General features: G+C 37.9%; 1 protein-coding gene across 1 annotated transcript in view; it reads right to left on the bottom strand.

Moving 5' to 3' along the window:
• Positions 1–26,418, bottom strand: part of TOX (thymocyte selection associated high mobility group box) — a 313,432-nt gene that overhangs the window by 11,642 nt on the left and 275,372 nt on the right. Inside the window, exons 5-6 of the mRNA XM_050802262.1 lie at positions 21,278–21,508; positions 9,778–9,858 (exon numbers count right to left, since the gene is read on the bottom strand). Coding sequence (XP_050658219.1) covers positions 9,778–9,858; positions 21,278–21,508 — 312 coding nt within the window. The remainder of the gene's footprint in view (positions 1–9,777; positions 9,859–21,277; positions 21,509–26,418) is intronic.

Here is a 26,418-nt window from a genome sequence, read left to right as displayed (position 1 = left end):
GCCCCACATTCTGTCATTACAGAAAGGACACATCTGACACCTGTAAAAGTATGTCAAACCATGGAAACCTGGGGTCCTGTGAGACTCTGAATACTCCATGCACAGTATAAAGTAAGGTGTACCCAAATAATTCCAGCCCCTTTGGAGAGTCCTCTCATCCTGACATTTTTCCCTGTGTCACTGTTGATGCAGCTTTCTGAAATAGGAACAAACATTTAGACTCCCTGTCTTCGCTATTAACATGAAAAATGTCAAAAACTGTTCATGAAAAATCTTTAAGGGAGGTTTTAGATCAAAAAAGCTTTATTAAATGTAGCTCCTAAAAGGTACTTTCAATTAAAAAAAAAGTTTTAAGTAGATTTTTTTTGGCTTCCATTTAAAAATTCTTATTGTTGATGTGCAAAATAGTTAACAATTCAAGGAAAAGGTCAAATGGGTTAATCGAAGCTGTGTAAACAGTGACTACTTCCACATCAGAATAACATGTACTGCAATTGATATGCCTAAAAAATTATTCCATATATGCCAGAAAGATTATGTCTTAAGTCTGTGTGTTTAAGTAATCTGGAAAAGTGTTCGGTGTGTTTGAATTCCCTCTTTTTAGCCTATTGCAGAAAGGCTAGTTTCATATTTAGTCACAGACTGTGTTGACTTCATACCAGAAAGAAATCATATTTATAAAAATGGATACATATTGGTACATCTTTAGTTTTTGCTTTATAGTTGTTGTTTTTAATTTAAAAATAATACAAGTCACTCACATTCTCCTATGATCAAAAGTAGAAAATATGTGTAATTGTAAAAATGTTTTCATTTTTAATTTCTGTATATAACTTATTACTAGATAATGAGGTAACTTTTGGCTAAAGAAATAAAAATATCAAATTCAAAATAAACAATGAATCTAATTCTCCTGAATTCTACTATTTAAATAATAGTATGTGGTCCATCATATAGACAGATGATAGATAAGCAGACAGAGATGGAATAGATATACAGATTTATAGAAGTCAACAGATAGCAACCTAATTTGAGATACTTTATTACCAACCTTGGAAAGCTCTCTTTTCTCATGGATAATTAAACACAAAACATTTTCTCTGTCTAGCCACTTATTTATCATTTATGTCCTCTATATCAAAGCTGCAAAGACCAGTCCCCTTCAACCTACTTTGAAAGAGTAGTCACTTTTAATCACTAGAAGAACTATTGGCAAACTCAAAGTAAATACAGTTCCAAAGATGATGAATCAGACAACACTTGAAACATAATTTTTAACATAGAGGGAGGGAGACTTTGGGGGAAGTTATATATATTTTCCCTTTATTTTCTAATCATTGAATGTGACAACAAATAATGTATCCAGCCATGTGCCTAAATGTGGCAAGTGCTCCAATGTGAGTTCTCTACCTGTAGACTCTTTTCACAAAGATATCCTGATTCCTCCAAAAGGGGATCTTTTTTTAATGGTAGGGACTTGAATTTCTGTAGCCCACGCATCTACCATAGTGCAAAGTACGTAAAAACATAATTATGTTTTCTAAGGCGTGAATGACTACTCTTGAGCAATCCTCCAGGCAGCCACCATTGCCCTTGCTGACTTGCCCCCTTGACCAGACACACCATTCCTCTTCCCATGGAGTGAGGAAGGATCTGAAGACTTGGAAAAGCCACAGAGTATTAGACTGACCTTCCTCATGCTCTTCTCTGCTCTCGGCAGGAGCCAAACCCTTCCTGAAGTGATGAGAAATTGCAGCTTTCCGCTCTGTCCTTTGGTTAGATACACTGCCCTTTATGCCTCACTGCTCTTGGGGGAACGGCGGCAGCAGGGCAGCTAGTTCAGTCTCACCCTTACTTTGGGAATTTGTATCTTTATATAATGGTCCACTCATTTAGATGAGGAAAAACCTGCTTCTGGCTTCGCTTTTCATTAATTATTAAGCAGACTAGTACAATAGACAATCTATTAGTTACAGAGCTATTTTATTGTTCTGGAAGATAGGTAGAATAAGTTCATTTTCAGTGGCAAACTGCCATAAATTCATAATGCGATTAAATGAAAATACATAGAAATCATAATGTACTCTTACTGTCATTTTTTTTCAATTTAACTGTGAAAGCAAGGCTACAATTTTGCTAATCAATTATATCGCATATGAAGACTTCTATACCTATCATTCAGAAATTAGAACTATTTTCCCATACATACTAAGTAATGTGCATTTGTTTCCACTTTTAAACACATTAACCACTTTTATTTAGCAATGAGTGTCGTATTGGTCACCTGACAAATGTGTTTCCCAGCATGTAGACAACTGAAAATCAACCTTTGGATCCCACACTTTCACAGGAGAAATGTGTTCTTTGCTGTTAGTTTCAGAGTATGTTCTCTTTCCTATGTGCTTTTAGACCACAGATTCTGGAAGATATTTTCTACAAGCCATAAAGTGGGGGTAGTGGCCAGAGAGACATTTTGAGGATTATCTGTAGCGGGTTCCTTGGACATATGCAAAATGTATAAAGGATACAACTCTATAAGCCTGAAGATACCTCTTACTAACCAAATTGTTGATTATCCAAGGTAGCTTCAATCCCATCTACTTTGTATAAAGAAGATAATACTGCATAGCGTATAATTTCCCCCATTCTGGGATGATACGTGCTATAAAAATGAAAGATTGACAAAGCTATTGTTATTTAAAATAGCAAAGTATAAACACAATACATAAAACTCAGTGGAAAGAACAATATAAGAGTTTCTGAACCAAATCAAATTAATAGTCCATCTAATTTGATTCTTGTTTTCAGCACTGACCGATACTTGATGCATTGAAAATTAAACAAAATTTATGCACCTACTCAATTGTGCATTGCTCCTTCTGGAAGAAAACTTCTTTCTGGTCCATGCAGGTGATTAACTTATACCCTGAAGCATGAGATTTTATTATCTTTAAATCACGATCTGGGTTTACAGAGCTGCAAATTTTATGTTAACAGTCATACAATGATCCATCCCATTTGCAAATTCAGACTCAGTATTTGTCTCTATAGCTCACCATGGCATGATATCTGTAAGTTTGCCTCATTTTATAAAAAGAAACTATTTTCTTTTTCAAATCCACTTTCCTTTAATTGAACTAAGCATCGTGCTTCTTTACTATTGACTATGGAAACAGAGAACTTTCTTGTCTTAATTCAATATTGTCTTGTTCTGTATGTTAAAAAAAAAAAAGGTTTCCATTTGTCCTTTACACATTTTAGTACTTCATGAACTATTCCTTAAGGTAGAAACAAAATCTTATATTTGATGTTATGACCTTAAAGTCATGAATCTGATTGCCTTTATTTAATAAACCAGAACATAGTTATCCAAATGCCATATCCTTCCAGGTTGGCAATCCTGAGACGTTATACACTTATTTCAATAATGCTGCCTTTATTTGGGATATTTGGGAGCTTCCCTACTGGAATTCTCTTCAGAGCCTGTGGGACACTGTTTTACATATCCTCAGACAACTCTTTGTCTTTTGATGGTGAATTTGATTTTTGGAAACAGCTAATAGTCACTTGAAGCCAAGTCTGTGGGTTATATCTGGGTGATGTTTGGGGAAAAGAATGAGGTGTGAAAACAATGTAACAAGATTGATTTTCTAATGTGGCTCATAAACTTTTCCTGACTACAGTTCTAAAAGAGGAGTTTCAAAAATTTTTTGAACTCTGGGAGCAATAATAAAATGAGTTTGCAGCCTCCCAAGGTGACTACTTTGAATGCAACACTCATTTTGGGAATATAAATTCTGGTCTATGTGGTAAAATGAAACTAGTTCCATTGCTTTAAAGTTATACATTGTTTTCAGCATAATAATTTAGATCCATGTCTAGGAATTCCTGAGTCTATGGAAAAACTATATTTCCTTCAGCTTTATTTAACAGTCCAACCCCATATGACCTTCAATAGCATGTAAAATTGCTTAAGCCAGAAGTCTGAGCCTTCATAATAGCATATATCCTTGGACCTCTTTGCAGGGTTCATAAAGATAATTTCAATTAAGAAAACTATAGATGAATGCATTTTTGTTTATATCTAGATCATTTCTTATCTTTATAAAGAAATGTATCTATGAAGCAAAAATTTTCTTTTTTAAATGTCACCTTTAGAATTTATTTATATCAAAATAGCCTTTGATATAAAGACAAATTGAAAATATAATCCAGCTAAATTTTCAATGATATGCAAATCTTTCCCTCCTGCTTTGTATACCTACTAATACTAAAAATAAAATTAATAATAATACTCATAGCTTATATGTATTAGGTGCTTCCAATGTTTAGGATGCTGAGTCATGCTGTTTATTTTTTAAATTTTTGAATTTAAAAAATTTTAATTTTATTGTGATAAGAACACTTAACATGAGATCTACCATCTTCACAAATTTTCAAGTGTATAATCCAGGATTGTTGACTGTAGGTCCAATGTTGTACAGCAGATCTCCAGAGCTAATTCATCTGGTTTGGGGAATGCTTTCTGCCTGTTGATTATTGACTCCCTATTTCCCCCTCCCCCAGCCCTGGCAACCACTGTGCCGCTCTTTGATTTTATGAAATTGACTATTCTAGATAACTCCTATAAGTGGAATCATGCAGTACATGTCTTTCTGTGACTGACTTATTTAATTTAGCATAATGTCCTCAAGTGAACCATGTAATTTATATAGATTTTCTTATTTTATCCTCATGGAAACCCTAAGATGTAGGTCCTATTATCTTCTCTGTTTAACATTTGAGTAAATGGAGACTTAGAACATACAAGGAACTGCATGAAGATATGCAGTTTGGAAGTGGGAAACCTGGGATTCAAATCTAGATCCACCCACCCCAGAGACTACAGACTCCTCAGCCTGGGGACTCTCCCAGTACGATAGAGGTGGCACTTTTAGAGGTCCTAGAACAGGCTTCCCGTGATTCCCTATAGAAGCACAGAGGTTGAAGTTGCCTTAGAGGCCTCCAATCCTTATTTATAACATTTGCTTCTGCTTTTAAGTTTCTCTCTATGGAAAGAAGTTGTTTATTTTAACAATTCAAGCATTCAGCAATGTCCCCTGTTCAGATTAAATTCATCTAATTTGAAATGGAACCTATTTTCTTATTCTGTAGTCAGAGAAAATTAAGCATGAATAATCGCTAACCTATGTCTAATGCCAGTGTGGACTTAAACACCCTTGAGTCTTTGTTTTCTGGGTTTCATAAGCTTGAATCCTCTCTTTTTCTGCTACTACCTTCTAACTTTTGGCCTTCCAGTCAATTTTATGACCTTTTCCAACTTCCCCCTTTAAATGACAGAGCCTAAAATTGAAGAAGGTATTCTGGAGTCTGACCAGTGCTGTGTTTGCAGCATCCTGTGTCTTATACATGTGTCCTGAAATTCTTTTGCTTGTACAGCAGGAGTGACCAGAGCTGGGCAGTTTTGTCACTGGCTCCACACGACCAGCTGAGGAACCCACCCGGCTGGAATAGCATAGCACAAAGCAGTGCTTTCCAAACATTAAGCAGGCCCAGATTCCTCTGAAGGTCTCAGCCTCTGTTGGTAGTGGGGGTAGCAGAGTGGGCAGTCGGCTGGACTCCACCCTCAATTAAGCCAGGGCAGCTTTACTCTTAGCTATTTCCTATGTAAGAGCTGGCATGGAATTTTATGGGAAGTTGTTACCTCAATAAAATGAGGTGCTGGTTTGAAAGATTAAAAACATTTGAGAATCACTGAGGGTAGAGAGAAGCCTATAAGCTCTCTCTTATAGGCTTGTGAGAGAGGAGACAGTGAGGAGTTTGAGTCCTACTCTGCTGCAGCCACTGCGGGCAAGCCATTTACTCTCTCTGCCTAGAGACTGTCTAGAAAATGGGGCTAATTCCTACTGTGCAGGTTTGCTGTGATGGGAAATAGGAACACATATAAAATGCCTAGCACAGTATAAGGCACATAGAAGCTACTCTGTAGACGCAGGACATATATATTTTTGTTACTATTGGAAACAATTCAATATCCTGGTAAGAATGGGCCAGAATTTCCATTTGGAAGTTACAAAAGCTAGAATATTTGTTTCCTAGGATTAAGCATTTTATTCTGGGCAGATTTCAATGTTATTCAAGCCTGGAGTCACGCTAATTAATCTGCTGGATTAGATGGTATATAGCAACTTTTTAATTTTTTATTATATTTTGAGATGGAGTGTTACTCTGTCGTCCAGGATGGAGTACAGGTGGTACAATCTGGGCTTGCTGCAACCTCTACCTCACGGGTTCTAGTGATTCTCCTGCCTCAGCCTCCTGAGCAGCTGGGATTACAGGCACCCACTACCATGCCCAGCTAATTTTTGTATTTTTAGTGGAAACAGGGTTTCACTATGTTAGCGAGGCTGGTCTTGAACTCCTGACCTCAAGTGATCTGCCTGACTCAGTCTCCCAAAGTGCTGGGATTACAGGCATGAGCCATCGTGCCTGGCTGGTATATAGTACTTTTAAATGGAAGACGTAATCACCGAAGCATTGTCAATCCTGTGACTCAGTTTCACAGGTAGAGTCAAAGGTCATTGACTGTTCTTATTTTTTATTATGTTCTATAAGAAGCAGCTAATTTTAAAGGATCACTTCAGGCCTTTCAAGTATCATGAAACAGTCCACTTGGATCTGCTGTATACATCTTTGTCTCTCAGCACCCAGCCCTGTGTCTGACATAGAACAGGTGTCCTGCAGCCCTGCTCTGGATGCAGAGTATGGCCTGGGGGTGAAGAGGGGAGAAGGAGCAGACTGTGACTATGACATGACCACAAATTAGTGAGAGGATCTATTGGCCTAGGAATGCAAAGTCATATTTGGGGAAGTGAATGCCTTGCCTAGAAAATAGGTACTAAATTATAGAGCTCTGGAGGAGTAAGTCAAAGTGGCTGGGAAGAATTTAGGAAAATGGACAAGGTGCTCTGGATAACACAGCTTTTCATGAACAAAAATGAGCTTATCAGAGAGAATGTCAATGCTGTGCCATGACTCTGAGGCACTGGCTGTCTTGGGGTGCAGAGGAGCACATTGAGAGGACTCATGAGCAGCATGGCCCAGCAGAAGACTGAGGGCAGTGCAGGTCAGTGTCAACCTTGGCCACTGGTTACCTGCAGGTGTCTTTCCTCTTCAGTGAAATGTTGATAATCAAGCCTACTTCAAGAGATAAGGCCTGAGGATTAAGGGAACTTATGCAAGTAAAATGATCTTTTAAAAACATAAGTCTCATCAGGCTATCTATCCCCTAACAGAACCCATTCTGTGGCTTCCCTTTGTACTGAGAATGAACCCAGCTCCTTTCAAATGTCCTCCAAGGCCTTCAGGATTGGGCTCCTGCCCATCTTCCCAACTTCAGCTCAAACCACACTCTCCATTCACTCAGCTCCGGCTGCACAGACCTTTTCAATTCAAGGGAACATTTTGCCACCCCAAGTCTCTGCACTTGTTGTAACACTGCCTGGGCCAGCTCTTTCCTCTGACTCTCTGGTTCTACAAGCTCCTGTCTTCCTTCAACCCCCAGATCCAATGTCACTTCTTTAAAGAGGTCTTTGCAGATCACCTAAGCAGAGGCCTTGCTTGATCTCCTCGAGAATACTTGGATTCTCAAATCTCAATCATGTATTAGTTTATGTTTTCACTCATGATTTCCCTTGACGAAAGAGAAAGTTCCTCAAGTCTAGGGAAAGGATTTGCCTGTTCTTCAGAGCATTCTCTGAGCCTGGCATAGTGCTTGGCACAGAGCACAAGCCCAGGAAGATTGGTCAAATGAATACATAAACGGAAGGTGGGGAAAAAGTAGAGCTTGGCTGGCACATGGTGGTTCCTGGGAGTTATAATTATGGAATATATCATGTAGCATTTTCTGTTTGTCCCTTTAAATCTTTTAGAATAGGGAAATAATTTATAACATAGTAAAAAAAATTATAATGTAGAAAAAATATGTTTAAATACGACTGGTTATTATTTGCCTTGTCATAATTAAAATGGAACAGAATTACATTTTTATAAACATGGTTATATCCTTGGGAGGATAGGCTGGAAAATTTTCTGATGATGTCTAGAAAGTTACACTGCAAATATCCACTCACATACAACATCGGAGGGTCATTTTTTTAACCTGGAGAGGATGTTTGTAACTTGCCTTCAATTTGTATACACACAATAGATAGTTGTACATAAATAGATATTCAACAGCTCCAGCAAAATTTCTACTGCCAAAGAGAAGAAAAATGTCAGAGTAAGCTGTAAAAAAAGTGCTGGGTTTTTTAAATGTAGAAATGGCAATTCGCAGCATTTATACAAATTGCCGTACACTGCGGGTTGCAACTCTGAAACTGAATAGTAAGAAAAGTTGCAGCTAAGAGCAAATCTGAGGACACTTGTTTTGAAAGTAAAGGCTTAGTCAGTATCACAGCATTCTGGCAATCTGCATATCATTAACTAGTGTGCTTTGTATTGGGATTGAGACATCGTGTATTGATTTTCTCCTATGTAAAGTGCTCTGACTAAAACTCTATTGAAAATCTTCAAAAAGAATCTGATCTTGGATGAAGTAAGGAGAATTAACTTTTTAAAAGCCCCGCTATGTTTTTGGTGTAATTATCTGTTAACAATATCCACACGATTATTTAATCCAATGGCTGTATGGATCTAATATTTTACACTTGTTAGGTTATAATTTTATATACATTCTATGTAATATAAGCAGAAATGTGAGTTGGTATCAGCAGAAAATATAAATAGCTTCAGAAGGAGTTAGATAAATTAGAAAGTGTGAGATAATACAAAAAAAGCTAGAAATTTTAAGGTAAGTTATACCTAATAAGTTTTCTCACAGTGCAATACCTTAGAAGTAGAACATAAGACTGGATTAGACAAATAGTTTACTGAAATTTCTTATGCATTTGTACTTTGGGCTCTCTTTTCTTCTCTGCATCAGTATATTCAGTACATATTTTCCTCAATAAAACATAATTTATATAATTATTTTAGAATTACAATGAGTCTGGATATTTGTGAATGAGAAAAAACATCTTTTCTAAGGGGAAATGGGATGAAGTCCAGAGCCCCAGACCACAGTGAGCACAGTAACAGCCCATTTGGGACTTGAGATAACAGTGTCTAATGCTTACAGACTCAGTCCATTTCTCTGAGGTTACCTTCAGAAGAATTCCATAAAGGAAACTGTATCTTTAATAACATGAAACCAATCAGAGTCAACTCTTGAGTATTTATAACAGGAAGAACTAGTGTTTAAGATATTCTAAATCACTAAATATTTTTAAGTGGTGTTTTTATTTTCAAACAAAATGATGTGATTTATAAACATTTTTGGGGCCTGCTTACCTCCTAATGCTGCTGTAATGAGTCTAGAACTTACAGTTGGCATGTCCTCAGTAAAGGCCAATGGCATGGGGGCCTGGAGGCAATTTAGGAAGGGGATATGGAGAAGTAGAAAGTTGGCTTGGGTTGAAGAATGTACTGTGACTAATCCACACAACCAACCATCCACAGGTGGACAATATTTTAGAAATGGCCCAGGGGATGCTGCTCTGGTCTTTTAGAGCTGAACGAATATTTCCATACCATATAGCTTTGTTTATAATTTACTTTTTTTCCAACAAAGAAGATTGTGCAGAATTGTTAAAGTGATCTTTTATGCCTTTAAGTGACTATCAAAATCTGCCCTGAGATAGCCACAATCCGTCACACTATCACAAAACTGCGCGTTACCTTGGATACAAGGCTGGCTCTGTATGCTGCAAGTTGCTTCAGGTACTCCTTCTTTGCAGCCTCGGTTTTCTTTTTATAGACCTGCAACAACAGCAAAGAGTCTTAAATTAGAAAGTGCATCTGCTTTTGTTTTCAGAGAAGTACAATATAGAATGATAATTGCACACGCATACACAGTTATAGTTATATAATATAATAATATATAGCTCCTCAAAGATTGTGTTTTCTTACTGAAACAGATTTTTAAGAAGTATGGCAATAGACTAGATAAGAAAAAAATTAACAACAGTAAAACTTTACACCTTTACATAAAACATATGAAAGGATTTATCTGAGTAGCTATGAGTGTAGAGGTAGTTGGCTTACAAAGACACTATTGATGAAGGTTCCCAGGGAAACCACATGTGAGTAAATAAGGCATTCATATCTATATAATGGGCAGATAACTCCACAGCGCATTCACATCCTGATATATATGTTCCATGCTAAATACAAAAACAAAGACAGAATTTAGAGATGACAAATCATGTTCAATAAGCAAATCAAAGGAAACAGAATGGAGTTTGCAGGTTCATCACTCAGTTACGATTTGGAGCCTTGAAGTTCTATTTTCAAAGACTCAGGAAACAGTGATGGTGATTAAGGACACGTTTGGGAGAGGAATGGGAAGCCCAAGTGGCTGTGGATTGCATGCGTGCCCTGCCCTGCAGTCCACCCTGGTCGTGTCCTTTCCAAGAAAAACACTGGATGTCATGGGTCTGTGGACACCTCATTTTGAAAAGGTAAAAATGTTCCGAAATGAATTTCAGTTTACAGAAGCTTTCCATTTCTGAGAGGGAATCATCTTGAAAATAAAAGCAAAATCATCCTAAATTCAGCAAAAGTACTGAAAAATGACTTGCTTGTATGCTAAAGGTCACATCGCTAAGTTAAACAGTGAGCAGTCATTAGAGTTGAAAATGAAAGATTAGCAAAGTGAACACACATGGCTGTCTGCTACCATTAAGTTGATTCTTTCAAGGCTTTAGAGTATATTTTTGGCAATCTTTTGAAATCAGCCTTAAAGAACAAAATATTTTTCATCCTTCACTGTGTAAATGGAAATGTATTTTCATTGATACAGCTATTTTAAATGTCCCACATTTTGGATTTTACAGCAGGGAATAAGGCTTGGCTAATATTTTGTAATGCTGAGCTCAAAAACAGACACACAGATCAGTATTGAAAAGTGGCTTCGGAATTAGTCAGAGCAGTTAAATATAAATTATGTCTAAAGACCAAATATCTGCTATTTGGCAGCAGGGGTCAATTTATGGTTTCAAATGCTGACTGTGGTTTGCCGAGCCCAACACCAACTATGAAATTCGAGATGTGAGAAATATTATTTACTCATGAATATTTTAATTAAAGCAGAACATTTTACTTAAGGTAAACAAGTGACTAACCTTGTCAACAGAATTATAACAGGACTCTATGAAATGAATGTGCTAATTTTTCTCTTAAAGGGAGGGCTTCAGCCTTGACTTCTGTATTTGGCATTTTGGTTTAATAAAAGCCAAGTAAAATAAGGAATTAAGAATTAGTACAATATTATCATATAATCAGTGTGCTATCTTACTAAGTATGAAACTACAGAAACTTTAAAAATTATATTTCAGTTTTTTTTTTTTAAGCAAAAAGCCAATAAATCCTTTGGTTCAAATACAGGAGTATTCTAAATTTACTGAGCTAATTATTGGAAGTCAAATTCCAATTCTTTTTTGGAAATTCACACGTGAAAACAAACACACGCTAAAGTCGAGTAAGTGCCTTCGAACAGTGTGATCTGTGTACATCGTAAGCCTCGGTGCAGCCATGAAACACAGCTCTCCTGCTTTTCATTGATTTATTTTTTTCTTGAGAGACAGATTTCTGTTTATAGTTTTTCCTTAAACCTCTTCTCAAAGACATAATTTATAATTAATGACCTTAAACTGACAATGTTTACATTTGCTTTTAATACCTTAAAACTGTTTCAAGAGGGTTTTTCTCCTACAGAGATAGAAATCCTATTCAGGACTTTGAAGCAAACATTTAGTCAACATGTCTTTTATGGTAATGCATCTTTGTATACCCTAAGCATTTCTATCATGCTTTTATTAATATGCTACTCCAAGTGACTCCCATTCAGCTAACTAGGATATGTTTTGCTTTCAAAGGCAAACAGAATGCACTTTGGTCCATAGCGTTGTCCACAGTGGCATTTTCTAAGTTGTGGCAGATAAGACAGTATTGCCAGATGGTCTGACTGCAGTATCTATCATTTTTCTTTCATTGGTTTCTACTGAAACAGCAACAGTGTGACTACGACGCTATCCCTTTGTTGAGCTCCTGGCAGTTAACATCACACAAAGTGTTAACTTTCCTGAAATTTGTTGCTTAACAACCAGGGAAGAAAGGTAGCTAACTCCACATGTTTCAGGCTGCATGTGTCCCCGGTTTCCCTCCAAAATCGATGTTGTTACAGGATACCTGACTAGCATGCAGAGTCCCCTGTTTTCTACAAATGGCTCCCTATTGGCTATTGATGATTGGCTATGTGGGTTCGTCGCATAAGTGCCTAAATACCACTTTAGGAAAGAGTAAACTCATCATGTCACATTACATGGATTGATGGATCCACTCTTTCCTGAATAGCTGCAGATATTCAGAGGGAGAATTCAAAGGGGGGTCATTTCAGAAGGTATATTCCTGTAATTGTGTTGAAAGGGGAGTAGCCTGGACCAGAATTAAAATCTGAGGTGGTCTCCTCAACAGTAATTAGCACCTCCATCTTTGAGAACTACCTGATGGGTCCCACTTTGTACACTCTGTATATCTTTCCGATGTTACCTTCTAAAATTGGACAAGGATGTTGCTTGAATTCTATATCTAATGGAAATGTCTGAAGAAAGGCCTCAAATATGAATGAATGATGATACATAAAAATTCCACATGCAGGTGAAGTAGGGGAAATCCTTTAAAAAAAGATGTTTAAAAATTACCAGTAAAAAATCTCTCAAAAGCATTTCAAAGCCTCTAATTATGGATGAAGAAAGTCCTCTGCTTGCAGAAAGCAAAGATGTCCCAGGACGGCATTTGGCAACGAACAACCACTGCCACGAGCAAGTGCACAGACCTTCTAACTGACAAGGATGGGTCTGATTTATGTCAAAGTTAAGTTTAGGAAAGAAATAGTCTCTCACTCTTAGGGAAAGACAAATATTTTAAAGGTATGTGATTCATACAGTAAATATTAGTATTTAGTTGAGTTACAAAATGTCTTCCAAATGGTCCACAGCTGTTTGAAATAAAGTACAAAGTTGGCCAGATGAGGATTTAAAAATCATAATACATCATTTATCATTTTCCCCCACTCATCTAAACACTTTTGAATTCATCCTGTCCTAACTGAGTTATATGCTGTTGTTTGTTATTCCAAGAAAACTACCATATCCCATCTAAGGATTGCATCTCAGTGGCTAAACTGAAACATATATAATGGCTAAACTAAAACATACGTAGATAGTCATCAAATAGCAGTTCTAGAGAACCCAAATCTTGTCGCATGATCTAGTGATTCACCGAGGCATTTTTGAAATACTCTGAATACCAGCTTGTACATATGTTTTTATAAGCTAATAATCCCTAATTGAAATCAGCAGTTCAATATCAATGATATGACAAACTCAAGCAGAAAAAAATTTCTCATACAATCTGTCATTTTCCTTTTACTTTCTGCTTCTTCCCTAAACAAACAATCCATCCAATTCATACAGAAAAGCAAAATCTTATAAATACCATTTAATTCCTTCTTCCTTCCTTCTTTTCTGCTCTGGCCCTTAGTTAATCTCTAGCCATAGTTTATTTCAACAGTGTTTACAATAATAATAAGAAAAAATGTAAAATTCTTCCCATTCTGGATTCTATCCAAAAACTAAAGGCGTTTTTCATTCTGGGTAAGTTCAAATGTAGTTTTTCCCACTACTATTTCATATTTATAGAAAATCTTTAGAAATGTATAAGGAGTAAGAATTTAACCACAATTCCTTGCAATATATTTTAGAAATTTAAAATTCTCAGCTTCTTTCAAGGCTGTTGCTATTTAGGTCAGTTAGAGCAAGTGCATCTGTATTTTACATAGAACTTAGTCCATTTAACTTAATGGTTAAATGTCCATCCTGTATAACTCGCTCAGCATTTTCTTAGGTTCCAAGGTCTTTAGAAAGTGGTATTCAGAGGATTGAAAACATTATACAATGTGACAAACCTCTTGCTATGGATTCCTTTTGAGGACTGTCTGACCCATGTAAATGGTCTCAGCAAAATTGGTTTGACCCGTTTCTGGAATGGTAAGAATCTGAACCGAGGTCCTTGCCTGAAAAAATGGCTACAAAATACATATCTGTTGATTTATTAAATGAAGGTGACTAAGGAAAGTATGATGTTGCTCAATTATGGTTACCAATCTATTGAGTGCCCAATATGTGCCTACTGTGGTGTGAGGCACCGATGTTATACAATTAAAATAAAAAAGTCATTAAATATTATGCCTCCATTGTGTGCATTTTGTGGATCATGCACTCTCTCTAGATATTACCTCTAATTCTTTCAATAAAAATGTTGCATTGGCATAATGCATATGAGATAATTCCCATTTTGCGATAAGAAAACAGACCAGAATGGGTAATTATTTTACCTAATATATTAGAACAGGTATATGGTAAAACCATGGTGTGAATAAAATCAGTCTGCTGTCAAATGTTCCATCTTTGTTTGCTCAATGGTTTCTCCTAGCCATGAGAACTCCTTTTAATTCTTCTCTCAAGACACACAACTGAAAGGCCTGGTCTCTTTTTTCACTGCTGAAGCCTCAGCATGCTTGGAACATAGTAGGTGCTCATGAAATATTTATTGAGCATATAATCCGTGGTCTCAGGTTTCTCCTTCTATGAATCAGCATTAGCATGTGTGCTAAGGATGAAACTGAACTGCGTGTTCTAAATTACAATGTACATCAATGGAAACAGTAGACTGATACACAGATATACAATCCACCCAAACATTTTTCCAATTATAGATAAAGCACAACAGACTTCAATGAGTATTATGTTCGAATTATTTTCCTGTCAACATCATGGAAAATTTCAAATGAAATGTCTGCTCCCATGGTGTCTGAGCATATGAATATCTGTATATGTGTAAAACAAACGCTTACGCCCAGGAAGACATGCAAGAATCACATTTATGTACCAATAATTGTATGTATGGATATATATATATATATATATATGTAATAAATATATATATAAATACCTGAATTGTACAAGTATGCTCACCATTTCTTGTAATAATTTTCATTGCTCAGTTTCAAATTCGTGTGCATACGGACTTTGCTTACATTCTCCAGTTTTTAAGTGAGCAACTGTTTTACATATCCTTCACTCCTAGTGTTTAAAAAATTGGGAAAATGCTTAATGTTTATAAGAAAACGGCCAAGATAAACACATGTGTGAATGCTATAGTGTGACAGGATTTTAGTTAACCTTAAGTATTGTCGACATAAAAAATCCAAACGTTATCAGAAGATAAGGGGGAAAAAGAAACCCCAGCAGCATTATGTAGTGGGTGTCTGAGCACCAATGAGGAGGAAATGATTTGATTCTGTGGGCTCAGAGGATTTGTCAGCTGCCTCATAAGTATAATTCTGGCTCTTCATATCCCTGCTGCTTCTAATTTAGCAGGACAGGCTCATAATTGAAGCAAATTAACTATTTACACTTGCCACTTCTACCAGGGAAGAGGACACAGCAGCAGGAAAGAATGAGTAGGAAATTACATTCTTCCCACTTGTGTCAGATCTGCCCTTATATAAACACATTAACAGTAATTTCATGAGGCGTCAAACATAGGAATAAATACTGAGGAATAAAATAATGAGGTGTTGCTATTCAGCTGAACTGCTATGGCTAATATCCTTGGATATGAATTATGCATCCTGAAAGAAGGCATATGTTAACAGTATTCAAACAGTTTCCCTGCAAGTGAGATCTGCTCATTAGGTTCTGGATCTCTAGGTAAATCCACTCCCCTCTTCCACGACAGGGCTAGCATTTACAAAAATACACGCTCTGGGCACCGTGGGCTGTGGTTTCTCCTGAATACACTAAACTCTGAATAGGCTTTCCACTCCATTTTTAGCAAAACAGCATGTTTATTTAGCTCTTTGGCTGCAGCTTTAAAGCCATTTAATGTAATGTAAACAAGAACATTTTGTTTGTAATTTGCTAAATGTCTTACAGCCCGACTGTGTCTCCAATTAAGAACTTAAGGTTCATTTAGTCATTTACATCTGGTTCTGATTTAAGGTGACTTTCCTTTTTCACTTAAGAGCCGGCTTGCCGTGGCTAAAAAGGACCCAAGAACACTTTATAGATCTTTGGACCAACCCTTTCTGCTTCAAAGTGGGACGAGCTCTTTTATTTTGTAGGGTTTTATTTGTTCTGTATTGTCACTGTGAACCCAGATCCTCCACCACAATGACCAGAATCAGAGTTCAGAAATAATGGAGGTAGACAGGAAATTTAGCTGGGACCTCATAAAAAAGAGGCTGAGGGTTGCTGAAACTCCAAGGATCCTAATACAAAGGGTGTGATATTGTTAACTTATTATTTTTCTTTCTCTGTAGGTTCCAGTCAGTGAAAGATAAGTAGCAGAGACCAACATCACAGCAATACTTATGTTTTATTTCCTTCTCCATCTGGTGCCTTTTAAACAACTTAGTATGCTTCTGAAATGGGCTCTCCATTGTCTTACGAGTCATTAGCATTTAAAACCCCCGGTTGGAATCCCAAACACAATTCTGCTCCCATTCCAGATTCAGTACCATCTTCCAAAGTATTAAAATGGGGAGATCTCTGATATGTGGAGTTTGTTCAGTGGCTTTGGTAGGAATGATTCATAAGGGAGGTTTTGTGTTCCTTGAGGATTTTTATCGCTTCTTTCAGCTTCCTTTTGATTTCTCTTCTTTGAAAGATTCTTCACAGAAACCAAAGTACATATTGTTTCTCACTCACCATGGATTCTGAAAATAAAGATCTGCCCTTCTGCAGTGGCTTCTTACTCCCGCCTATACTCCACAATGAGGAAGCATGTGATATAAACACACAGCAGCTCTATTAGTCATGTTCCCTCTGGCTGTCAAGAAAACATTCAATTGTAATCTCACTAATAGCCGTTTTTCCTTAAATATTGTAATTTTCTGAGGCCCCCAGTAAGTCATCAATAATTTTGTCCATTTTTCCCAGTTTGTGTTTATATTTGTAGCTGTTCATAATTGTGGGCTATGATGACAACAGGATTTTGGGACAATTGTGGCACATGAAATCTTAGCCTTCCACCGGAACCAGCTGCCTACACAATGCCAACAGCATCACATGGTTGGTTCTGTAACACGCATATTTGTCCAAAATTTTGAATTTTAGTAGTATGCCTCGAATCTGCTCCAGGAATGTTCTTTTAAAAATACATAGCAGTATGTGTGCTCCCCAACTTGAATATTAAATGAGAATAAAACACAATTAATTTAAGTTTGAAACGGAGATATTATTGTATGTTGGCACAATGAGTTAACATAAAGGGAGAGAACAGGTGGTAATCTACTATTATAACACTTTGGGATATTTTGCTGAAATTTTCTGGATGCCCAAATGTGCATTTCAGGCAGGCACGTTTGCTCTGCTGATGACTCTAGCAAACTGCTAGAGAAGGGCTGCCGCGAAGCAGCAGAGCGGTGGTCCAGCCGGTGCAGTGTGCTCCCTTTTGTAAGCAGTGTCTGATTTCATTAATTTGACCCTCTCCCTGCTTGGTTCTGGCACAGGCCTGCATCCAGCGTGTATCCTACACCATATCTTTTGGCATAATCTGCAGCCTCACTCTCTTGATTAAGCAAGATCATCTTTTACTTGCAAATGATAGGCCACGTTGGACTTCTGTGAAGTCAAAGGAGCATACAGCATGGGGACAAATCATTTTAGAGTGACCAAAACTGTTTTGGTCATCCCAATGCCTTGTTTCAGTAACTCTTAAACAAGTGTTCCAATTTTAAAATATTTACTTTTGTAAGATAAAAAATTTATTTCTCTCAATCTTGGCATAATTGTTTAGCAAGTGGATTTTGATTGAGAAATTGCTTTATGATACCAAATGATTTATATGTCAACTATTATATAACTTTATCCTTTATAAAATGAATTTGCTCTCCCAAACCCTATTTTCATTGAGAGACAACCCAAAGGTAGACTCATTACAAGTTACTTACTAAACTAGGCAACATATGAAACCTGCAAGAGAGTAACATACAAAAGAGAAAGAGAAAAATATTTGCCATCATACGTAAACAATTAAAAAGCCTTGCACATAATCATAATTATATCCACATTAGGGAGACCAGCCTCGATTCTGAATGCCAGAATGGGAAAATGGGAGTGACTTCTCTTTTTAACATGACAGTAGTGAATCTTATACTTTTGGGGTCTGTAAATAACTTTGATGATCAGACAAAATGAATGCAAAATATTCTACCTTAATATTCTCCTCTTGCTATATTAAAAATAAAGAGTATAATAGAATTAGTGGGAAGAAACCTGCTGCCTGATATTTACTGCCTTGAGGAACTACCTGATTTTCATCATAAGAACATTACTCTTTTCCATCAGAAACATGAGAACGGGGATTTATTTTTTAATATTGACAATGTAAAGAACCAGTCATGGGCTAGGGAAGGCCTTTGCAGACCTCCCTCTTTAAAAACCACTGCTCTTGAATATGGAAAATAATTATGAAATGTAACTGGGGTCAGATGATAGATAAGAGAAGTAAGGTGAGTGGCAGAGCAGGCAATTGATGTTTCCAGAAATGAAGTGTTTGGCAAAGTGGACACTAAAGAGGCACAAATGAGCCTTGAAACGATACTCCCAGTTCAGTCACTGAGTCTTAGGTAGGGAAGAGGGGCTGAGCCTTCACAGGGGAATCATGTGTCTTCAGATAAACAAGAATTGCTGTACCCAATCCCTAGGGAAGGGAATTGCTTTTGGGATGCTTTCTCCAGGAAATTTTGTCTCACAAAGCAACAAAGTTTATGGTACTGAAGCCAGGTGCATATTCAAGAATGCACAGAGGGCTTACTGGAGCAGAGAGCAAGCTACGTTTTCATACGTGGCATCATGGGTGGAGCAGGGAGGCCTTAAGGTGACATTAAGGGAACAGGGAGGGGGTTGGGATTGCTGGTTGGAATACACTTAGTTTCTCATTCAGTGAGGCTCTGCTGAATGGAGAAGTGAAGTCACTGTACAATTCGCCCTGATTGTCCAACATCAGTTGGGAACCACACCTCAGGTTTGGCAGTGTGAGAGCAAACTGACCCAAGTTAGAATAGAAACTAGCTTTAAAATTCTGCAATAATATGTTAGGTTTCAATTAGAATCCCATAATACAATGTCAACTACCCTCTTATGGTGAGTAGGCATTTTAATCGAGTGTGCAGAGAACGTTTCGGTGGTGTGTTTCCTGTTCTTAAAGAAAACTCTTGCAACACAGAGCTCCATATGGCAGGCCTGTGTGTTTTCCTAGGACAGTACCCCTTCAGGCTGGCAATCTTGAAAAGGACGTAGGGAAATACTAGAGATTTCAGATAGCAGAAGACAGTTTTGACTTACAGAAAAGAGAGAATGGAGGGACCTGAAAGAGCAAGTTCTATGTTTCCTTAGCAACTGGTTTTGTCATTATCCCCATCATTGATTTCATAGGGTTTGTTAGGAAAAGCATTGTAAGTTGAGTGACAAGTTTTATTCATGGTAATTCTATGTACCAGGTATGTAATTGTAGATAAATCATTCAACACAATGGCGTTCTGTTTGTCTTATTGTCAGTTCTATCCTCAGTGCCTAGAACACTGCCTGGCACATACGCGCTCAACAAATATTTGTTGAATAAACAAATGAATGAATTTAATTAATATGGCCCTATTTTGTAATCTGCAAAATTTGGATAATAATTTCCCTGTATATCTATGAGTATTGAGTAGAACAAATCAAATAAATCATGCAAAACTGCTTTGAAAACTATAAGACATTATACCTTACAGATATTAATATATAATATCAACATAATATATAGATCCTTATAGATGCATAAATAGGTGTGGGCTTTTCTGTATTTTATAAAATCCCTGGATATGATAAGGTAAGATTGATGTCTCTAAGAATAAAATATGAGACTAGTTCATCATTAATGCAATTCTGAATTCTGCAGTGGCTGAAACTGCATCTACATAGTTATTTCAATCACTTATTTTAATGAGAATGCTTTTAAATTTTTCTTTGTGATGCTGAGATTTTTTTTTTTTTTTTTTTTTTTTTTTTTTTTTGAGACGGAGTCTCGCTCTGTCACCCAGGCTGGAGTGCAGTGGCCGGATCTCAGCTCACTGCAAGCTCCGCCTCCCGGGTTCACGCCATTCTCCTGCCTCAGCCTCCGGAGTAGCTGGGACTACAGGCGCCTGCCACCTCGCCCGGCTAAGTTTTTGTATTTTTAGTAGAGATGGGGTTTCACTGTGTTAGCCAGGATGGTCTCGATCTCCTGACCTCGTGATCCGCCCGTCTCGGCCTCCCAAAGTGCTGGGATTACAGGCTTGAGCCACCGCGCCCGGCCTGATGCTGAGATTTTTTTAGACGGTGACCATGGCCATCTAGTTCCTGGTTTAGAAATGTGGGATCAACATTGCTTCTTTGTTTAGGTGTGCTCCATCCTCTCACTGAACCCTCACTCTCTCTGTGACTCCAGTCCTCTTTAAGACCTCTGAGCCATTTGTGCTGTGTCCGTGGTGTCTCACGTGACCTTCCCTAAGCATGGTCCTCAGTCACACCACAGCAATACATGAGAGAAGGAAAAAACCAGGCATCTGGTCCCATTTAACACGGCCTAAAAATATGGTGTAAAAACATATGGGGGATTGAATAACAGCTCCCGGCAGTCTTTAGGGAATGGCTAGGGGCGGAAACCCTTGAATTTGAGGTTCATTTAGCAAAGAGCAAAGAGGGTTTTGATGACAAAATGGTAAATAGTAAGTGCTGGAGAGAGGTGTGGACAATTTTCAAAATACTTTTAGGACTTTTTTTTTCAGTCTTTATGTTCACATTGGCAACATTAAGGAATAATGCAATCCTGGCTGAGATATGTAAAAGTGCTTCTAAAAGTATCTACACTATATAAACTTTGAAACAAAGGAATCAACCTGCTATTTATGGAGGAGTAATAAAGGAGTACAACATTATGTGAACATCTCAGAAACTCTGGTTTGGATGGGGACACATTCTCAGCATCTGTTCTGGAATCTAAAGAATTTACTAGAAGCCCTGGCAAGTCATTTCTTCAGACTGCACCATCTCAGCTTATGTGGATTCCCACTCCGCTGAGAATCCCTTACCTGTTTCTGCTCTTCTCCTAAGCCATCCCACATTGAAGCCACAATTTTAGAGACTTCACCAAAGGTAGCATTTGGATTTTGGCCCTTGATGGCGGCCTGAGTATCACGAAAGAATAACGCATAGGCAGACACAGGCTTCTGGGGCTCATTGGGATCCTTCTTCTTCTTCTTTTTGGGAGTTTTTGGTTTTTTCCCCATATCGGAGGCAGGCCGCTTCTCTCCACCATTGATCTGAAAGAGAAATAAAAATAGAATTATAGGGGAACTGAGACAATTTGGGGACAAGATATATTGTTGTTTTCCTTTGAGACTTAGACACATACACTCACCCATTCACATCACTCAAACACAGGCTTTTCTAAGGGACATATTGCTTTGTTATTGTTTTTATTTTTTCCCAGATGAAACTGCATATTTCAAGTAGTCTTCATATTCATCCTACTCCCAACTTTACTTACCTAGCTTTTTTTTTTTTTTTTTTTTTTTTTTTGAGATGGAGTCTCACTCTGCTGCCCAGGCTGGAGTGCAGTGGCGCGATCTCGGCTCACTGCAAGCTCCGCCTCCCGGGTTCACGCCATTCTCCTGCCTCAGCCTCCCGAGTAGCTGGGACTACAGGCGCTCGCCACTACGCCCGGCTAATTTTTTTGTATTTTTAGTAGAGACGGGGTTTCACTGTGTTAGCCAGGGTGGTCCTGATCTCCTGACCTCTTGATCCACCCGCCTCGGCCTCCCAAAGTGCTGGGATTACAGGCGTGAGCCACTGCGCCCGGCCCCACTTACCTAGCTTTTAAAAAAAGTTGGCTCTTTTTATATTATTCACTATTAAATATAATCCCTTAACATTCCTAACTTTTTCTCTTACACTGTAACTGTGTCAACAGCAGATTTCTCTTGTAGTAACACCATTGGATGAACAATCTAACTTGTTTTCTTCTAAGGAAGTTATCTCCCTCCCTCCCTCCTTCCCTCCCTCCTTTCCTTCCTTCCTGATGGAGTCTTGCTCTGTCGCCAGGCTGGAGTGCAGTGGCATGATCTCAGCTCACTGCAACCTCCACCTCCTGAGTTCAAGCGATTCTCCTGCATCAGCCTCCCCAACAGCTGGGACTACAGACGCGTGCCACCACACCTGGCTAATTTTTTGTATTTTAGTGGAGATGGGTTTTCACCATGTTGGCCAGGATGGTCCTGATCTCCTGACCTGATGATCCATTTGCCTTGGCCTCCCAAAGTGCTGGGATTACAGGCATGAGCCACCGTGCCTGGCCATCCTTGTCTTTCTAATTACGGCTTTCAAACCTTGGGGGCAGCATGTCCAATAAATAAATTCAAATGGCTTTTGACTTTGCCCCTAGGTCTATGGAATGCTGCCAGGAAAACCCAGCGATGCTCATGGTTTAAAGAATGGTATGGTCTAGACCCTAGATCAGTGCTGTCCAATGGAACTTTCTCCAATGACGGAAAAGTTCTACGATTTGCACTATTCTATATGGCAGCCACTAACCATATGAAGCTAGTGAGCACTTGAAATGTGACTAGAGTTAATCAGGAGCTAAATTTTTAACTTTTCAAATTTAAATAGCTACATATGACAAATGGCTACCATATTGGAGAGTGCACCTCCAGAAATTAGATTCTAGAGCGTTCTAGAACAGGTTTTTACTCAGTTTAAAAGTAGATTATATTTTCTCCCATGTTCCTAAAGTATGAATATTTTGATAATTTTAATTGTTATTCTGATACAACTGGGATTACACATTGAACATATTTAAGATGGCTGCATTTGAATATTATCTTTGTTACTAACTAGATGTGAGAGTAATTCATCCACCTCTAAAATAAAGCATTGTGGATAGGATTTATTTCCAGCTCTAAAATTAATATGAGTCTACATGAATACAAATAGGGCTGCATCTGAAGGATTCAATTTCCACATGCCTTGCCCACTAACGAAGTGTCAAGGCAGCTTCTGTACCCTCACCTTCTATTGTGGTGGTTGTAGTTGGCTTCTCTCTGCAGATATAATGTAATATATGTCTTATTTAGATAAATTGCTAGGTGGGGTATTTGTGTAAAATAACTGCCACCATTGGAGATGAAACATGATGTACAGAGAGGTCTGTGGATATGATTTCAGAGGACCTTGCTTCATGCCCTCTTTTTACTATTTTTAGCTGTTACCTTGGTTAAATTAGTTTCTCCGGGCCTCTGTTTCCTCTAGTGAAAACTAGGTATGGCACCATCTTATAATGACTAAGATGGTATATATTTACATATGTGTAGCACTTTAAAAGGTATTCAAATATCAATTATGACATGGTAGAAACTTTCAAAATAATTCATTGAATGAGTGGATGGAAAATACTTTAATATTAATATGTGATACCTTATAATCAGTATGAAAGATATACCAAAAAGAGATAAGAAAAAGCTAAGTGATTTCTTTGTCTTTGTCTTTATCGAGCAATCTACTAAAAATATTATCATTCTGAAATTGTCTACTGAAGCAGATCAAAGAACCCCAGGGGGACAGGATGCTGTGAACCAAGTTGACAAGCTAATGTAGATTAACGCTAGATGATAACTTCCCTGAGATGGATCACAGAGGTGATCCTGTGAAGTCATTGGCCACCATGTAAATCTGTCAGAGACTCAGCATGTCTGGTGCTCGATACTGGACAAACTGGCATAACAATGCTGTATTAAAACACATAGGCATATATATGACCTAGAATGGTGCTTCTCAAACATGACTGCACATTAGAGTCACCTGGTCAGCTTTTAATACCCTGATGCCCAGGTCTTACTCTACACAGTTTAAAGCAGATGCCTAGGGGTGGGAGCCTGGCCTCAGTCACACGCTCTGAACTCTACTCTTCCAACTGGCATTTCGATATCCTGAGAGACAAAACAAACAAGCAAAATTTTTCTGTGCCCAAAGCCTACCCATGGCCATATTTTTCTCCTTTTCACAACTAAACTCCTCCAAATGGTTGGCTGTGCTGGCCTGATGCAACCTCTGCAACCTACTTCAGCGTGCTTTCCTGTCACTTAGCTCTCAATTAGATCTCCACTGGCCACACTGCTGAATCCAGTGGATGCTTGTGTCTCCCCCTTACCTGATTCTCACTGTGAGGTCCCTCTCTCCCACTGGTTCCCTAACATCACCCTCTCTGAGTTCTACTCCTACCTCACTGGCCCTGATGTTTCCAGGATCATTTCAGGGTCATCCTTTTCCACCTGGCTATTAATTGGTAGCATTCCTGATTTGTTTTGCAGTAAACTCCCTTCTCTTGTGAGCGCACTTAGGTAATCTCACACGTAAGCAGGGTTTCCATTACTATCTGTGGGTGGATGGTTGTCAAGTTCATGTTTCCCCTCAGTTTTGCACACACAGAAACAACTGTTATTGACATCTCTATTTCCAAGTCTCAAAGATATTTCAAACTTAAGTCAAGCTTATTTAGTTCTGTATATTTCCATTCATAGCATGTATCAAACTTGTAATGATACAATAATGTATGTGGTTGTTAGATCTACTCCTGTCTGCGTGTAGGCACTATGAAGGCACTGGTTTTGCTCACTAGCACATATCATGGTGCTACCTGATATGTGATACATAGTAAATGTTTATACATTTGTTATAGTAGTAATAAAAATAATAATGCAAAATGATAATATTTTGTAAACACGGCCATTCTTACATTCACAATCATAAAATATTTATTTAAAAGGAGAAAAAAGGAGCCAACAAGATCCACAATGAAGAATATTAAAGATAGAGTGGTCTAGGATACAGGCTTTCAGTTATAAGATGAATAAGTTCTGGGGATCTAATATACAGCACAATGGCTATAGTGAATACTGTGTTGTATACTTGAAATTTGTTAAGAGAGCAGGTTTAAAGCATTCTCATTTTTAAAAAAGTGAGGTGACAGATAGGTTAATTAGCTTATTGTAGGTAATCATTTCACAACATACACATATATCAAAACATCATGCTGTACACTTGAAATACATACAACTTTATTTGTCAATTATACCTCAATAAAGCTACAAAAAGAGTAATCCTCATATTTCATCAAAGATTGAGAGAAATCGGGAACAAAGTACCGAAATAAGTGAATGCTTATTCATATGGAATATTACCTAGACTCATTTTAAATTTTAATTAAAAAATTAATGATCTGACACATTGAAATCTCCATGATTACAGATTATATCAATCTTTCTGGAAAATAATCAAATGTCAATCATAGAGATAAATTTCCTATCATGCAATTTAAACGCTCTTATTAAAAGATTTCCCCACATTATTTAAATAGTTTTTGTGATGGTTAATTTTAGGTGTCAAGTTGATTGGATTAAGGAATTCCTAGAGAACTGATAAAGTATTACTTCTGGGTGTGTCTGTGAGGGTGGTTTCCAGAGGTGACTGGGGTGAGTCAGCAGACTGGGTGGGGAAGATAGACCCTCAATGTGGCCAGGCACCCTTTAATAGGCTGTGGTCCTAGATAGAACAAAAAAGACAGAAAAAAGACAACTTTCTCTCTCTCTCTCTCTCTGTCATACATGTGCTCTTTGTCTTTCTGCTTTCTACCATGGGATGACACAGCAAGAAGGCTCTTGCCAAGGGCCTCTTGAGCCTCTAGAATTGTAAGAAATATATCTCTGTCCTTTGTAAATTACCGACTTTCAGGTATTCTGTTACAGTGGCACAAAATGGTGTAAGAGAATTTCCTTCCTTCATTGTCCAGAATTTTGTTTGAACCACTGATCATCATGCTTACCTCCTTTTTAAGTTGGTATTTGGACAGTATGGTACAGGCTTTAGATCTAGTGGATGTGTGATTCCTTGCTGTAACAGATAGGAGGACAGTCATCCTCTTGCATTTGACAACAGGCCCTACTTTTAGAGATGTCCTGAAGAAGCAGGAGAACTTGTTACTGCCAGTAAGAGGCGCTCAATCGTACGAAAACCACCAGTTATCATTTTGAGGCAATGGATAGCAACCCTATAGAAAACGCTAAATAATTCCACGCAGCCAATCCATTTTGTTAGTTGCCTGGAGGCTTTACCTATTTTCCTGGTTTGTCCTGGAGGGCTAGCTGAATGCAATGTTGCTTAAAGTTTTGTTTAATAG

The sequence above is a fragment of the Macaca thibetana genome, chromosome 8 (assembly GCF_024542745.1).
Source record: "Macaca thibetana thibetana isolate TM-01 chromosome 8, ASM2454274v1, whole genome shotgun sequence".
Lineage (NCBI taxonomy): Eukaryota > Metazoa > Chordata > Mammalia > Primates > Cercopithecidae > Macaca > Macaca thibetana.
The sequence above is the reverse complement of the archived record's forward strand: the minus strand, read 5'-3'. Positions and strand labels throughout refer to the sequence as shown.